The sequence below is a fragment of the Polypterus senegalus genome, chromosome 5 (assembly GCF_016835505.1).
Source record: "Polypterus senegalus isolate Bchr_013 chromosome 5, ASM1683550v1, whole genome shotgun sequence".
Classification (NCBI taxonomy): Eukaryota; Metazoa; Chordata; class Cladistia; order Polypteriformes; family Polypteridae; genus Polypterus; species Polypterus senegalus.
In genome coordinates, this window is record NC_053158.1 from 194,378,025 (window position 1) to 194,394,598 (window position 16,574).

The 16,574-nt window shown below is 43.3% G+C and overlaps 1 protein-coding gene across 1 annotated transcript in view; it reads left to right on the plus strand.

Annotated features, from left to right (window-relative positions):
* The window catches only part of odad2 (outer dynein arm docking complex subunit 2), a 195,267-nt gene that overhangs the window by 65,886 nt on the left and 112,807 nt on the right, over nucleotides 1-16,574 (plus strand). The window contains exons 9-10 of the mRNA XM_039753888.1: nucleotides 8,264-8,431; nucleotides 8,541-8,688. Of these exons, the coding sequence (XP_039609822.1) occupies nucleotides 8,264-8,431; nucleotides 8,541-8,688 (316 nt within the window). The remainder of the gene's footprint in view (nucleotides 1-8,263; nucleotides 8,432-8,540; nucleotides 8,689-16,574) is intronic.

Here is a 16,574-nt window from a genome sequence, read left to right on the forward strand (position 1 = left end):
ACATTAAATACAGCTGTGGACATCGCATGAGATGGCACCAGCACAGCTGGGAAACTTCGATGCATGTACACCGAGCGGCTCACGTGAACTGACGCAGTGCACAGACAAAAAGCAACAGTTCCAAAGAGTGCTGAACAAAAACCAAATTACACAATTGAGAAGGCAGCAAAAAAATATGAAGCGTCTGACACATACAAGCATATTCATAAGTGCAGCTACTGCGGAAACAAAGCACACGGTGGAAAAAGTGAATGTCCCGCTAAAGGAAGACAGTGTAAAAGAAAACCCGTGCATGCAGTGTGTCACGTCTCAGATAAAGAAGAAGACGAGCTGTTTATTGATGCAGTAAGAAACGAATCGATGAATGAAACCTGTCATCTTTACAACGATTGACAAACACGGAATGTAACTTAAACACAACACATCGTACAAATACGAATCTGATTGAAAGAAATAATGATAATCAAATCCTTGATGACAGCAACACTCATAACACTCACAAAACAATTACTGTATATTGACAATTGACAATTACTTTTAAAATTTTCCCTTTCCTTTTTCATAACTTCTTTAACACACTACTTCTCTGCGAAGCGCGGGTATATATATATATATGTATATATATACCCCGATCTACATACTCTCAAATAGACAAACCACACACTGTGGCGTGCCGACGTCCAAGTTTCAATTCCCGAGAGGGGGTGAACTGAGTATGTGCGCACGCTTCCCGATTCATTTTACCCTCGCATCCCCTTGGTTTGAGACGTATGAAAAAATATGCGTTAACGCAGAAAGACAGATCACCAATTGAAGCTTTATGAATAATGGATACTTTATTCGCCATCAATGATTGTTTTGGTAAAGCCATACTCAGTGTATTCATTAGATGAACAGTAAAAAAGTAAGAGCGAGGTGAGGGTAACTTATTGAAGCACGCAGGCAAAACCACAATAGCACGTGGGCTTGATGTACTGTAGTGTGCGTCAACTCTATCTGAATTGCCTGATCACATTTGAAAAAATATATCTTTTCAAGTTCTATTTAGTTGACACAAATATCTTTGGTTGGAATGTAAGGCGAATTTACTCTTTACATTTGTATGGTGAAGAAAAATGTATGCAATGATGCCTACATTTAACTTACATTCCTACCAAAGATATTTCTGTCGACTAAATAAAAATTCCTTCTATTTAAAATTTAAATAGAACTTGAACAGATATGATAGTTCATAATATCCACGCAGACTTGCACGTAAGAGCGGGAGTCATCTGTTTTAACAAACAGCGTATTGCACTGATACGAAATAGCCTGCCCATTTAATTATTTAGGAATGGATAAATAAATTAAGATTTTGTACAAATAATGTCTTTCATTTTTCTTCCTTGATGGATTCTGGCACCCCCAGCAACAGTTGCTCACACCCCAAAGAGTGTATGTATATATATATATATATATATATATATATATATATATATATATATATATATATATATATATATATATATATATATGTGTGTGTGTATATGTATATATGTAGATATGTATGTATATGTATATATATGTTTATATATGTGAGTGTGTATGTATATATATATATATATATATGTATTTGTGTATATATATATATGTGTAGATATATGTGTATATATGTATTGTGGACCCGGCCCGGACACAGACAGGCGGACATATTGTTTTTCACCACCACACGTTTATTATTTACAATATTTACACAAGTTCAAGTGCCACACAAACCCCAACACAGTCCTGGCCACCCAATGCCTTCTCTTCGGGGCGCCTCCACACTCTCTTCTGCCTCGTCCTGCTTCCACCCGACTCCAGCCTCGAATGAAGGGAGACGGCCCCTTTTATCTGGTCCCCCTGGACACGCCCCAGTGTGGCGGAAATGCCGGCTGTTCTCCCGGAAGCTCTCCGGTGTCCTCTTCTTCTTCCCCAGCACTTCCTGGTGTGGCGGAAGTGCTGAGGTCCAGGGTCCCCAAGGCATTGGGGCGCCCCCTGGCGGTGACCACGGGTCCCTACAGGGTTGGGCTTCCAAGCCCTCTACCTGTGGCCCCCAAAGCAACCAGGATGGCGGCCCCCACATGATCCCAGTTGGGCACACGCCCACTTCCAGTCCCTGAAGGCGTCCTGGCCGGGTTGGCGCCCCTGGCATCCTTGACAGTATATATATATATATATATACTGCTCAAAAGAATTAAAGGAACACTTTTTAATCAGAGTATAGCATCAAGTCAATGAAACTTATGGGATATTAATCTGGTCAGTTAAGTAGCAGAGGGGTTGTTAATCAGTTTCAGCTGCTGTGGTGTTAATGAAATTAACAACAGATGCACTAGAGGGGCAACAATGAGATGACCCCCAAAACAGGAATGGTTTAACAGGTGGAGGCCACTGACATTTTTGCCTCCTCATCTTTTCTGACTGTTTCTTCAATAGTTTTTCATTTGGCTACAGTCAGTGTCACTACTGGTAGCATGAGGCGATACCTGGACCCTACAGAGGTTGCACAGGTAGTCCAACTTCTCCAGGATGGCACATCAATACATGTCATTGCCAGAAGGTTTGCTGTGTCTCCCTGCACAGTCTCAAGAGCATGATTCTAGGAGACAAGCAGTTACTCTAGGAGAGCTGGAGAGGGCCATAGAAGGTCCATAACCCATCAGCAGGACCAGTATCTGCTCCTTTGGGCAAGGAGGAACAGGATGAGCACTACCAGAGCCCTACAAAATGACCTCCAGCAGGCCACTGGTGTGAATGTCTCTGACCAAACAACCAGAAAGACTTCATGAGGGTGACCCAAGGGCCCCATGTCCTCTAATGGGCCCTGAGCTCACTGCCCAGCAGCATGTAGCTCGATTGGCATTCGCCATAGAATACCAGAATTGGCAGATGCACCACTGGTGCCCTGTGCTTTTCACAGATGAGAGCAGGTTCACCCTGAGCACGTGACAGAAGTGAAAGGGTCTGGAGAAGCCATGGAGAACATTATGCTGCCTGTAACATCATTCAGCATGAGCAGTTTGGTGGTGGGTTAATGATTGTCTGGGGAGGCATATCCATGGAGGGTCACACAGACCGCTACAGGCTTGACAAAGGCACCTTGGCTGCCATTAGGTATCAGGATGAAATCCTTGGACCCATTGTCAGACCCTATGCTGGTACAGTGGCTCCTGGTGCACGACAATTCCTGGCCTCATGTGGTGAGAGTATGCAGGCAGTTCCTGGAGGATGAAGGAATTGATACCATTGACTGGCCACCACACTTTCCTGACCTAAATCCAATAGAACACCTCTGGGACATTATGTTTTGGTCCATCCAATGCCACCAGGTTGCACCTCAGACTGTCCAGGAGCTCAGTGATGCCCTGGTCCAGATCTGGGAGGAGATCCCCACAACACCATCTGTCATCTCATTAGAAGTATAGATATCCAGGAGGATTTCTTTTTCCCATTGCATGTGTTTTCAAAGTGTTCCTTTTAATTTTTGAGCAGTTTATATATATATATATATATATATATATATATATATATATATGTGTGTGTGTTGTGTATATATATATATATGTGTATATGTGTATATATATATATATATATATTGTATAGGAGGTCAGGGATTGTTCGACAGCACCTGGGAAACCACTAATGTATTAACTTTCTCCCTCTGCTTCCTCATAGAAAAAAGACCGCCCTGCATAGTATATATATATATATATATATAAAATGGCCGACGCCAGGAGTCGGCGCGCGCATTATGAACTGTTTGTTTATAATTTTGACCTGTTTTTTGTCTGTACAATATACGGGCCGGAAAACCCCAACCCTTGCTACTGTCTCTCGGTCCTTTACAAGTGGCGTAGTCGGCAGGATAGAGATCCCGGAATGACGGAGGGACAGGACCTGAACATGCTGCAGGGAATGAGCGCCCAGCTCCAGGCCCTGCAGCAAGCGCAAGCCGCTACCAACCGGGAGCTGGAGGCCCGCGAAGGCCAGGTTAGTGGAAGCCCAACGGGCGAGACCAGACCCGCCCAGGCAGCCGCCTCCTATGGTCCGGCGGGCCTTCCGGAGGACGCCGATGCCTACCTGGGCATGTTTGAGAGGACGGCCACCGGAACGAGTGGCAGCGGTCAGTGGGCGCCCATCTTGGCGCCATACCTGAAGGGACCAGCGCTGCGGGCCTATTATGACCTCCCTGAGGAGGAGGCTAATTACGACCTCCTCAAGCCCGAAATATTGGCCCGCTACGCGGCATTAGCCCGGCCAGCAGGCGTCAATGGCGGAACTGGGTCTTTGACCCGAAAAGCCCTTCGCGCCCAGGCGCTCGAAGTTCTGGGGCAAGATGGGCCGCTGGCTACGGCCAGAGAGCCCGACGGGCGGAAAGTGGTCGGCGGGTGGCCTGTGAAGGCCTGGTCAATGCAATGCCCAGTTCCCTCGCCCAGCAGGTCCGGGGCACGCTTATCAAACATGTCGGGCCTCCTCGACGCCCTGGAGCGCCAGTTGGCGGTCCTCCGACTTGGGGGTCAGAAAAGCCTGCTCGGGGAACCGGCAGGGACGGGCGGCCACCCCGAGCCCCTCGACGCTGCAGAAGCGCCAGCCAGAGCCAAGAGAGGCCGGGTCCGCCGCTGTTTCAAGTGTGGCGAGACCGGCCACCTGCTGCCAAACTGCCCCCATCACATCGCCCGGAGCCTATGGACTGCAGCTGGACATCAGCGGAGAGGTATTGTACCCGCCGCATCCCTTGGCGAGTCCGAATCACGGGAGTGGTGTTGCTAAATGGAGCACGCCGTGGTGGCTTTGTTTGATTCCGGCAGCAACATTACCATTGTTGCTCGCCGCTTGTCTTACCGCAACAGTGGTTAAAGCAGCATTTGTTGGTTACCTGTGTACATGGGGGACTAGGTCATATCGTTCCGCCACTGCTATCTTACCTGGAAGGGGAACCAATCCAAATGACGGTCGCTGTGTTACCTGACCCCCCTTCCCAGTGATCTGGGACAAGACTGGTCTAAAAGAATCAGCGGTAAGCCATTCGCGCTCCCGGGCCTCGCTGGATCTTGTCATGAGGGGAAAAGGCACCCTCCCGCGGCCTCCACGCCGTGCACAAGGGCAGGCCCTATGGGCGCTGGTGTCTCGGGGACCTTCCGTGGCTACGGACCTTGACCCGAAGATTCCGCCGGAGAAGGGACTAGCCAGGAACTCTTCCCGGCCCAGGCCCCAAGACCCTCTCGGCGCCTGGACCATCAATTTCGTCCACGATGTTGTCAGGCATGTATACAAGAACACATTACCCAGTCTATATCAGTATAGATATCCAGGAGGATTTCTTTTTCCCATTGAGATCTGATGTGTTTTCAAAGTGTTCCTTTAATTTTTGAGCAGTTTATATATATATATATATATATATATATATATGTGTGTGTGTGTGTGTTTGTGTATATATATATATATGTGTATATGTGTATATGTATATATGTATGGATATGTATATATATATATATATATATATTTTATATGTGTGTGTGTATATATATATATGTATATATATATATATATATATATATATATGACAGCAACACTCATCACTCACAACAGTGACAAAACAATTACATTGACAATCATGTTACGATATTTTTTAAAATGTTTCCTTTTCTTTTTCATTACTTTAACACACTACTTCTCACAACTGGGTATTTTGCTAGTATTTAGATATATTAAACAAATGAACATGTGAATATATCACCCACACTTATGAATTGATCTAAACTTTAATTTGTCCTTCCATTGACAGCGGATAGCAATAAGGCTGTAAAAGAACACACACGACAAAGTGAAAGGTTTGGGGTTCCACCCCGTATACTTGAAAATGGTTGGTTAGTTTGGTCTTTACACACGTGAGCTCAAAACAGAACTGTAGGAACAACAAAATGGCTGCCTTATACAAGGGACGTTCAAAAAGTTTCCAGACTATTTTTTAACTCTGTTTAGATAGATAGATAGATAGATAGATAGATAGATAGATAGATAGATAGATAGATAGATAGATAGATAGATAGATAGATAGATAGGTAGATGAAAGGCACAATATAATAGATAGATAGATAGATAGATAGATACTTTATTAATCCCAAGGGTTTATTAAGAATTTCAAAAACAAATGACATAACTTTTCTACATAGTCACCTTCCTTTGCGATGCAATTTTCCCAGCGTCGTACCAACTTTTTAATTCCACTGATGCACCGCTGCTTTCACATCATTGTGGCTGTAACTGGACGTCCGGAGCACTCTGCATCCCTCACACTAGTACGGCCGTTTTCAAACATTTCAGCCTACTCATAGACGACTCTGTGAGAGAGAACTTTATCCCCATACTGATCACACATGCAGAGATGAATTTGTGCTCCCGGAACACCTTCTGCCTACAAAAAGCGAATGACAGAACGCTGTTCCTTTTTGGTGCAATTTCTAAGTTTCGCAGCCATCTACACCACAGGGTGACAACTCTTATACTAAACTGCAAGGGCAGTCGGCTTGCCAGACAGAACTAGTCACATGACACTTTCAGATACGACCAATTTCTACTCCTCCAGCCTTCACCGTTTCCAATGAAAATATAAAGTGTGGAAACTTTTTGAACGTCCCTCATATTTTTGGTAGACAGGAAGCGATGTAATGGGAGAATGGTATTCTGGGAACCGAAAGTGACATCAGAAGGAAGTGAGATCTTGAGAACTGGAAGAGAAAGCGATGTTGGGTGTCTTCTGAGGACTGGAAGTGGCTTTAGGCTGAGGGTTTGTCGGCTGAGGGTTCGTCAGAATTAGGGGGCAGTGCCCACCCCTGGTCTAGCGGAAACACACTCCCAAGTGCACGTTTGTGACAGTAATGTTACCTACCAATAAAATGAACCACCAGCTGAAGTTCATTTGAGCTGATTGCTCTTTTCGTATGTCAAAGTTGCTCACCTGTTGCTTTTCCACAATTCATCCAATGACTAACTAGTAAGCAGGAGAGCCCAATTGTGCTGGTTGCATTTACAAACGTGTTCTCAATGCAGAGCACTTTTATGGGTGCTGAGGTCTATATGGTGGTTATACGACTGCATGTCAGTTTGGTACTCTAACGACAGATAGTTTCTGTTATACATTTGATTTCAAAACTATTATACATAATGCTATTGTTACTCCAGTAAACTGCTAGCTTTGGCACAGTGGCAAGTTATATAACGTTAGCTGGCTCGCTGGAAGTTAGTGGAATTTCGTTTTGTGAACACACCTGCAAGTTATGCTTTCATTAGTTATGCTTTCATAGTTTTCTTTTCTGCTCTCCTGACTGGTGCTAACTTGAAGGCATCTCTCTGCTCGTTAACGCAAAATGACCACAATAGTTGACTGTCAGTGACGTTAACCTGACAATTCATGAAACGGCAACAACACCATGAGGTCCACCCTTCTTCTCATCAGACCTTCGACCATGGGCCCCACTTGCAGTGTGTGATTAGTGTATAGCAGTGTTTTTCAAAGTGGGGCTCCACGAGAGCTACCCAGGTGTGCCGTGGAAATAATAGTGTAGCACACCTGATCTGAACCTGAGAAGAGACAAGGGCTCCACAGGTGGCTGAGACCTATCTGAGGAGGACAGGACTAGCTGCAGAAGCTGGCATAATAGCCACTCTGCGATCGCCATGTTGCAGAGACAATACTTGGAGCACTTTAGAGGAGTCTTCCTGCTGCTGGAGTCCATCTGCCTGGGTGTGTGGTGGCCAGTAAGCCTCACAGGACTGGTGGATAGTGGGCATACGAGTAGTCTGTGAGGCAGAGAGGGGCAGACAAAGAGACGACACAACTGGGGATGCACCCAAAGTGCTCACTAAGTGCTGTGTCTGCGAATGTTGGAACTGCTTTTTTACTGACTTCACCCAGTAGCCTCTCCCCTGTGGACAGTTGAGGATGTGAATGAGATAACAAGATGTTTGTGGTTAATAGAACTGTGGTGTCCCTTAGGATTTTTTGGTGTGCCACCATAGGAAAAAGGTGAGGAAACAGTGTTATCCAGGAATTTGCAGCTCTGCATTTATTTACTAACTGTCTGCTAGAATGACACAAGAACAGAATTTAGTTTTTGCTATCAGATGCTGCTTTGTTTTATCCTCAAAATATACTTGATCTCAACTAAATAAACCATCCAAAAGATAACTAATTAAAGAATTCCCATAAGGCTCAAGTAACGGTGACGGATATTCTTTGCAGTGAGCAATCCGATTTGAAAGAGCAGAACGAAAATGGGAAAAGAAGAAAGACCGGAAAAGACGACACAGAAACTGAAAAGACGGACAAAAAGCTACCAAGTCCAAAAAGCAAGAAACGACCAAATTTTCCTTCTTCCCCTCTGCACGCCAAACATTCAGGGCAAATTAGGTAAGTCTAGCTCCTAGCTTTAAAACTATAATTATTCATTAAAAAGACATATTTGTTTTGGTGTTCAGCAAATTTCATGATCTGTTTTATTTACTTTGGATTATGTAAGCAAAATATCAGGAGCATGGACCGAGGAGTTCAGCGAGAGCTCTTCAGAGAGTGAGGAAGATGAAGATCAGCTTGATCGGCGTCAAGAATCCAGTACAGATTTACCATCGGAGTACTGGCAGATTCAGAAGTTAGTGAAGTATTTAAAGGTAAGAATGAATTTTAATTTTGGTCTGCCAAAATTTATCGCCTTTTATTTTTTTTTTATCGTTTTACGTAGCAATTACGGACATCCATGTAATGCTGCAATTGTGATTATTTCATTCTTGTTTTATTACAATATGCGTATTAAAAGGCAGAAATAACAGTAAAGATAAACTTCAAAATACACTGCCTGGCCAAAAAAAAAGTCGCCACCAAAAAAAAAGGTCACACACACTAATATTTCGTTGGACCGCCTTTAGCTTTGATTACGACATTGGCATTGTTTCGATAAGCTTCGGCAATGTCACAAGATTTAGTTCCATCCAGTGTTGCATTAATTTTTCACCAAGATCTTGCATTGATGATGGTAGAATCTGACCGCTGTGCAAAGCCTTCTCCAGCACATCCCAAAGATTCTCAATAGGGTTAAGGTCTGGCCAATCCCTGTGTGAAAATGATGTCTCATGCTCCCTGAACCACTCTTTCACAATTTGAGCCCGATGAATCCTGGCATTGTCATCTTGGAATATGCCCGTGCCATCAGGGAAGAAAAAATCCATTGATGGAATAATCTGGTCATTCAAGTATATTCAGGTAGTCAGCTGACCTCATTCTTGGAGCACATACTGTTGCTGAACCTAGACCTGACCAACTGCAGCAACCCCAGATCATAGCACTGCCCCCACAGGCTTGTACAGTAGGCACTAGGCATGATGGGTGCATCACTTCATCTGCCTCTCTTCTTACCCTGATGCGCCCATCACTCTGGAACAGGGGCAATCTCGACTCATCAGACCACATGACCTTCTTCCATTGCTCCAGAGTCCAATCTTTATGCTCCCTAGCAAACTGAAGCCTTTTTTTCCAGTTTGCCTCACTGATTAGAGGTTTTCTTACGGCTACACAGCTGTTCAGTCCCAATCCCTTGAGTTCCCTTCGCATTGTGCGTGTGGAAATGCTCTTACTTTCACTATTAAACATAGGCCTGAGTTCTACTGTTGTGTTTCTTCGATTTGATTTCACTAAACGTTTAAGTGATCGCCGTTCACGATCATTCAGGATTTTTTTCCGGCCACATTTCTTCCTCGAAGACGTTGGGTCCCCACTATCCTTCCAGTTTTTCATAATGCGTTGGACAGTTCTTAACCCAATTTTAGTAGTTTCTGCAATCTCCTTAGATGTTTTCTCAGCTTGGTGCATGCAAATGATTTGACCCTTCTCAAACTGACTAACGTCTTTTCCACGACCACGAGATGTGGATGTTTAAGAAATGAGAAGCAACTCATTGCACCAGTTGGGGTTAAATAACTTGTTGCCAGCTGAAAGATAATCGCCCATGCAGCAATTATCCAATAGGAGGCTCGTACCTATTTGCTTAGTTAAATCCAGGTGGTGACTTTTTTTTTGGCCAGGCAGTGTATATAAAATGTATTATTCAAATTAAAAATGGAATGTAAAAAATGAATACAAAACCAACCCACTTCTCTGGGCCAGACTAAATGTGGGTTTCTGCCCTTTTTTCCCTTCTCTAATCCGAGTGGCAGCCTTTCCAGCAGCACCGTGTATGAATTTATCTTTTTATCTTTTTTTCTCTATCTCACTGATCACTTCTACCACTTTCTTTTATAGTGGTGTGAAAACTATTTGCCCCTTCCTGATTTCTTATTCTTTTGCATGTTTGTCACACAAAATGTTTCTGATCATCAAACACATTTAACCATTAGTCAAATATAACACAAGTAAACACAAAATGCAGTTTTTAAATGATGGTTTTATTATTTAGGGAGAAAAAATCCAAACCTACATGGCCCTGTGTGAAAAAGTAATTGCCCCTTGTTAAAAAGAACCTAACTGTGGTGTATCACACCTGAGTTCAATTTCCGTAACTACCCCCAGGCCTGATTACTGCCACACCTGTTTCAATCAAGAAATCACTTAAATAGGAGCTGCCTGACACAGAGAAGTAGACCAAAAGCACCTCAAAAGCTAGACATCATGCCAAGATCCAAAGAAATTCAGGAACAAATGAGAACAGAAGTAATTGAGATCTATCAGTCTGGTAAAGGTTATAAAGCCATTTCTAAAGCTTTGGGACTCCAGCGAACCACAGTGAGAGCCATTATCCACAAATGGCAAAAACATGGAACAGTGGTGAACCTTCCCAGGAGTGGCCGCCGACCAAAATTACCCCAAGAGCACAGAGACGACTCATCCGAGAGGTCACAAAAGACCCCAGGACAACGTCTAAAGAACTGCAGGCCTCACTTGCCTCAATTAAGGTCAGTGTTCACAACTCCACCATAAGAAAGAGACTGGGCAAAACGGCCTGCATGGCAGATTTCCAAGACGCAAACCACTGTTAAGCAAAAGAACATTAGGGCTCGTCTCAATTTTGCTAAGAAACATCTCAATGATTGCCAAGACTTTTGGGAAAATACCTTGTGGACTGATGAGACAAAAGTTGAACTTTTGGAAGGCAAATGTCCCGTTACATCTGGCGTAAAAGGAACACAGCATTTCAGAAAAAGAACATCATACCAACAGTAAAATATGGTGGTGGTAGTGTGATGGTCTGGGGTTGTTTTGCTGCTTCAGGACCTGGAAGGCTTGCTGTGATAGATGGAACCATGAATTCTACTGTCTACCAAAAATCCTGAATGAGAATGTCCGCCATCTGTTCGTCAACTCAAGCTGAAGCGATCTTGGGTGCTGCAACAGGACAATGACCCAAAACACACCAGCAAATCCACCTCTGAATGGCTGAAGAAAAACAAAATGAAGACTTTGGAGTGGCCTAGTCAAAGTCCTGACCTGAATCCAATTGAGATGCTATGGCATGACCTTAAAAAGGCGGTTCATGCTAGAAAACCCTCAAATAAAGCTGAATTACAACAATTCTGCAAAGATGAGTGGGCCAAAATTCCTCCAGAGCTGTAAAAGACTCATTGCAAGTTATCAAACGCTTGATTGCAGTTATTGCTGCTAAGGGTGGCCCAACCAGTTATTAGGTTCAGGGGCAATTACTTTTTCACACAGGGCCATGTAGGTTTGGATTTTTTTCTCCCTAAATAATAAAACCATCATTTAAAAACTGCATTTTGTGTTTACTTGTGTTATATTTGACTAATGGTTAAATGTGTTTGATGATCAGAAACATTTTGTGTGACAAACATGCAAAAGAATAAGAAATCAGGAAGGGGCAAATAGTTTTTCACACCACTGTATGTGGAATCGTTCCCTGGACACTTTTTACTATTTTATTTATTTTATTTACTTCTTTTACTATTTTTACTACTTGTCATGGATTCTTACACTCCGAGACTCGCCTATTGAATTTCCCTTTGGGATTAATAAAGTATCTATCTATCTATCTATCTATCTATCTATCTATCTATCTATCTATCTATCTATCTATCTATCTATCTATCTATCTATCTATCTATCTATCTATCTATCTATCTATCTATCTATCTATCTATCTATCTAACTAACTCAATGGGAGACGTGGCTCTGCTGTGTGGTGACAACCGCTTGACAAGTTTAACCGGGCACGGCATCAGATATGACAGAAAAATGGAGCTGGGCAGGTTGTGGTGGTGGTGCTGCTGTGATGGTGAGAGATGACACCCTAGATTACAAGCAATTACTCTGGAAGCAGTTTGGCACCACCTGAGGTGGCTTGGAGCTTTCGCAAAAATAGTAAGGGAAATAGCGGATTAAAGAAAAAACGAAATCTAATGGGTGTGAATCAACTACGATGGGTTTGTTTCCTGTCTTGCGCCCTGTATTGGCTGGGATTGGCTCCAGCAGACCCCCGTGACCCTGTAGTTAGGATATAGTGGGTTGGATAATGGATGGATGGATGGATGGGTGTGAATCAACCATTACACCACCTGTTTGATTGTAGGAGGGTTTTGGGGTTACCCTATCCTAACTTTGTTATGCAGACCCACAGTTATGTCCACCATCCCGACTCTTGTCCTCTTATCCTTACACTCACCTGGCTGAGAACTAGATCATTTACACCTGAGACTCCAGTCTGACTTCACCCAGAGCTAAATGCCACTATGACTTTGCATCTCCGTGTCCCCAAGGCTGTACATCAGCACCCTTGCTTGCTTACTTACTATTACAACCCAAGTGGTAAGTGGCAAGAAAGACCTACAAGGTAAGTAATATGCCAAAAGCGAAAGCAAAGCAAATACAACCTGGATGTTTCAGTAGCTGTCATAGACAATACATTCGGTCTCTCCAGGTTACATTGCTGTGGCTCAGACAACAAAAACAACAATAACATTTATTTATATTGTGGCAGTAGGGGGCAGTAGTGCACCCTTGAACCCTCAGGTATAACTCCAAACACCAGGTAAAAGTCTACGACCGTTTTATTTTCTTTTTTCACAGTGCACCAAGCACCTCCCACACTACTCATAAATCTCACAACAAATAAACTCAATAACCTCTCCTCCTCGCCCAGACACTTTGCTCCTCTCCCACCCAGCACAGCTCAGTGTCTGGACTGAGGCACGGTCCTTTTGTAGCCCCTGACCCGGAGGTGTTCCTGTCCCAGCAGTCCACAGTTCCTTATTCCTTCCGGGTCAGGGCAATCAGTCTATTACTTCAACCCGGGAGCACGCCATACCTTCCTGTCACGTGACCGTGACGTACTCCCGGGTCATAAGGCACAACAGAGCCCATAAGTCCCCCCACAGCGACTCCTGGTGGCCCCCAAGGTATCCAGCAGGGCTGTGTATAAACACCACAGAGTCCATAAGGCCCTGCTGGACCTCGGGCACGCATCCCGCTGTCGGGAGAGCTCCTCCTGTCGGCCTGGGGGTGCGGACCGGCCTGGGAAGCCGGCAGTCTTCCACAATATTTATATGTCCCTTTATACATTCAACAAATTAATAGCACAAAGCTGAAACTTATAAAACCATTATTCTGATTTCTAAATCTATTTTGCTTTCAACTTTCCGATACAGTGAATGCACCGAGTGTGTACCATTCACTCATTCCTTCCAGTTCAAACTGAATCTTTACCCGAAACTGAATCACACGATTCTCGTTCATTTGATTAAACAAGCAAATCCCTGAATCTTCACCGGAGAACAAATTACACGATTCTCGTCCATTTGATTTGTGAAGCCAATCCCTGAATCTTTACCTGAAAGCAAGTCACATGATTCTCATTCATTTGATTCATGAAGTGAATGTCTGAATCTTAACTGAGAACGAGTCACACTATGAAGTAAATCCATGAATCATTACCCAGGAATGAGTCGCACAGTTCTTGTTCGCTTATTATTCTCTGAACTTAGAGTTAATTATGCATTTTCACTATATTATCATACTTTGTTCTTTCATAGAGGTTGATATTATACAATGCTAGCCGTCCCCTGTGGCTCTGCCCGCATAGTAGTGAAACAGGATAAAGTTTAAAAATCAATAAACAAAAAGGTATCGCTTGCTAAGCGGAGGCAAGGTACACCCCAAAATGCAGAGGGAGACTGACTCCCCACTCCTGACGTCACGCTTCAGCCCTCCCCTCGGCCCGCAGCCTCTGTCTTTAATTAGCGTGAATATATCACTGTTGCAAGCTAACTATGATTCTTAGTGCAATGAGAGAAGTCGCAAAATCAACCGAAATGTTCAAGCAAATTATAGAAAAAAACCTGATCTAAATCCGTTAAGTAGTTCTCTCGTTTGCTAACTAAGCGAAGGTAAGGTACACACCCCGATTCTGGTACATGAGTGAGGAAGTCCCCACCTCCCTCACCTCGGCCCACTGCGTCTTTCTCGGATTCGCACAAATAAATTTGTACTACAAGTGACCTATGATACTTAGCGCAATGAGAGAGGTTGCAAAATCAGCCGGAATGTTCAAGCAAATTATAGAAAAAAACCCGATCTAAATTCGTTAAGTAGTTCTCTCGTGAAAAGCAAACAGACATAGAGACGTTGAATTTTATATAAAGAGAGATGAATTACCAGCATGTTGAATATCCATCCATCCATTATCCAACCCGCTATATCCTAACACAGGGTCACGGGGGTCTGCTGGAGCCAATCCCAGCCAACACAGGGCGCAAGGCAGGAAACAATCCCTGGGCAGGGTGCCAGCCCACCGCAGGCATGTTGAATATATGTTTTAGAATTAATTATATGTAAAAGTCCTTTTATACATTCAACAAATTAGTCATACAAAGCTGAAAATTATAATTTGATTTCTGAGTATACTTTGCTTTCATCTTTACTTTACGGTACATTGAATGCACTGAGTAAGTAACAGTCAGTAATTCTTTCCAGTTAAAACTGAATCTTTACCCGAGACCGAGTCACTCAATTCACGTTCATTTGATTTGTGAAGCCAATCCCTGAATCTTTACCTGAAAGCAGGTCACACGATTCTTGTTCATTCATTTCACACAGTGAATCCCTGAATCTTTACACGAGAACGAGTCACTCAATTCTTGTTCATTTGATTTGTGAAGTGACTCCCTGAATCATTACCCGAGAACGAGTCATACAGTTCTTGTTCTCTTATTATTCTTTGCACTTGGAGTCTTATTTTAGTTATGCATTTTCACTATATTGTCATTCTTTGTACTTTCAAAGACGATAATATTATACAATGTGAATTACCGGCATGTTTATTGTATGATTTAATAGATATAAATGATGTTATAATTAAATAAACAAGAATTAATTTGTGTTTCGTTCAAGAAGGAAGTTGACTAAGAAGGTTTTTTTTTCGTGATGACTCAAACCAATCAATCGATTCAGTTAATTGAGAACTTCGAAAGAGTTGAATCAGTAAAGTGAATCGAAATGCCCCTCAGTAGCTGATTGTCTGTTTTTCTTGAATTTCTGATTAATACACGTGTATCACAGCCCAGACATCTGCTCATTCATCCACATTTACCCTTCTCCTGATGATGTCCTAGTCATCAAATCTCTACCCATACATCAATAAAATACCAAATAATGACATTTTACATGTCAGAGTTGTGCAGGGTCCCTTCAGTGCAGTTCCAGACACTAGCAGACCACATCCTGAGGTTTCTTCTGGTATATGATAGTCACGTGCCCTGTTAGGACAAATTTCAAAGGTTAGTGTAGGACTGCACCAGCAAAGGCAAAAAAAAAAAGGTTAAAGGATATTTCTACATGGAAAAGGATATATGGCCTTCATCAGGTGTGCAATGAAAAGAAAAGAGCAGGTGACATGTAGAGGAAAAAACAAAGGCAGGGTACATGAAAGGAGAAAAGGTGAGAGCAGGTGAGAAAAAGTTGCTATTAGGAAAAATGAGGGGAGAGATTTAAATTTTGTTCAGTCATTGAGACCTGAAGAAGTGTGCTTCTTCTGCTTCTTCTGATTTTCTTTGAAAAGTGTCTTTGAAGCCTTGTGAAGGAACACAAGCAGACTGATCAGTGTGGTTATGACCAAGAGATGTGATGTGTTCTACAACAGCATTACAACGGATCAAATGTGCTCCATGAAACAGTCTTCTGGTTGTCTCTTGGTTTCACCTCTGTAGATGGCTGGACACTCCCTACCAGCAATGCTCTTTCTCGCCAGTCCCTAGCTGGCATCTGGAGGAGGCAATAGGCCACGCAACCAGTATGCTGCTGTGGGTGCCTCAGGATTTTGGACACGCTTCATGATGGTTTTCCATGATTTACGGTCATGGTGATCCTAGCCTGGTTCAGGTTGAGTCGTCGGAACTTTAGATCTTCCTCCATTTGCTTGGTCCATGTTTCCTTGGGCGCGGTCCATTGTATTCTCCACTGGGTGGGTCACTGTCTCCAGAGGAATCTGTGCGGTCGTCTGTTTGTGCCCATTTCTGCACACCTGGCCAAACCACCTCAGGCTTCACTGCTGGATTTTTTC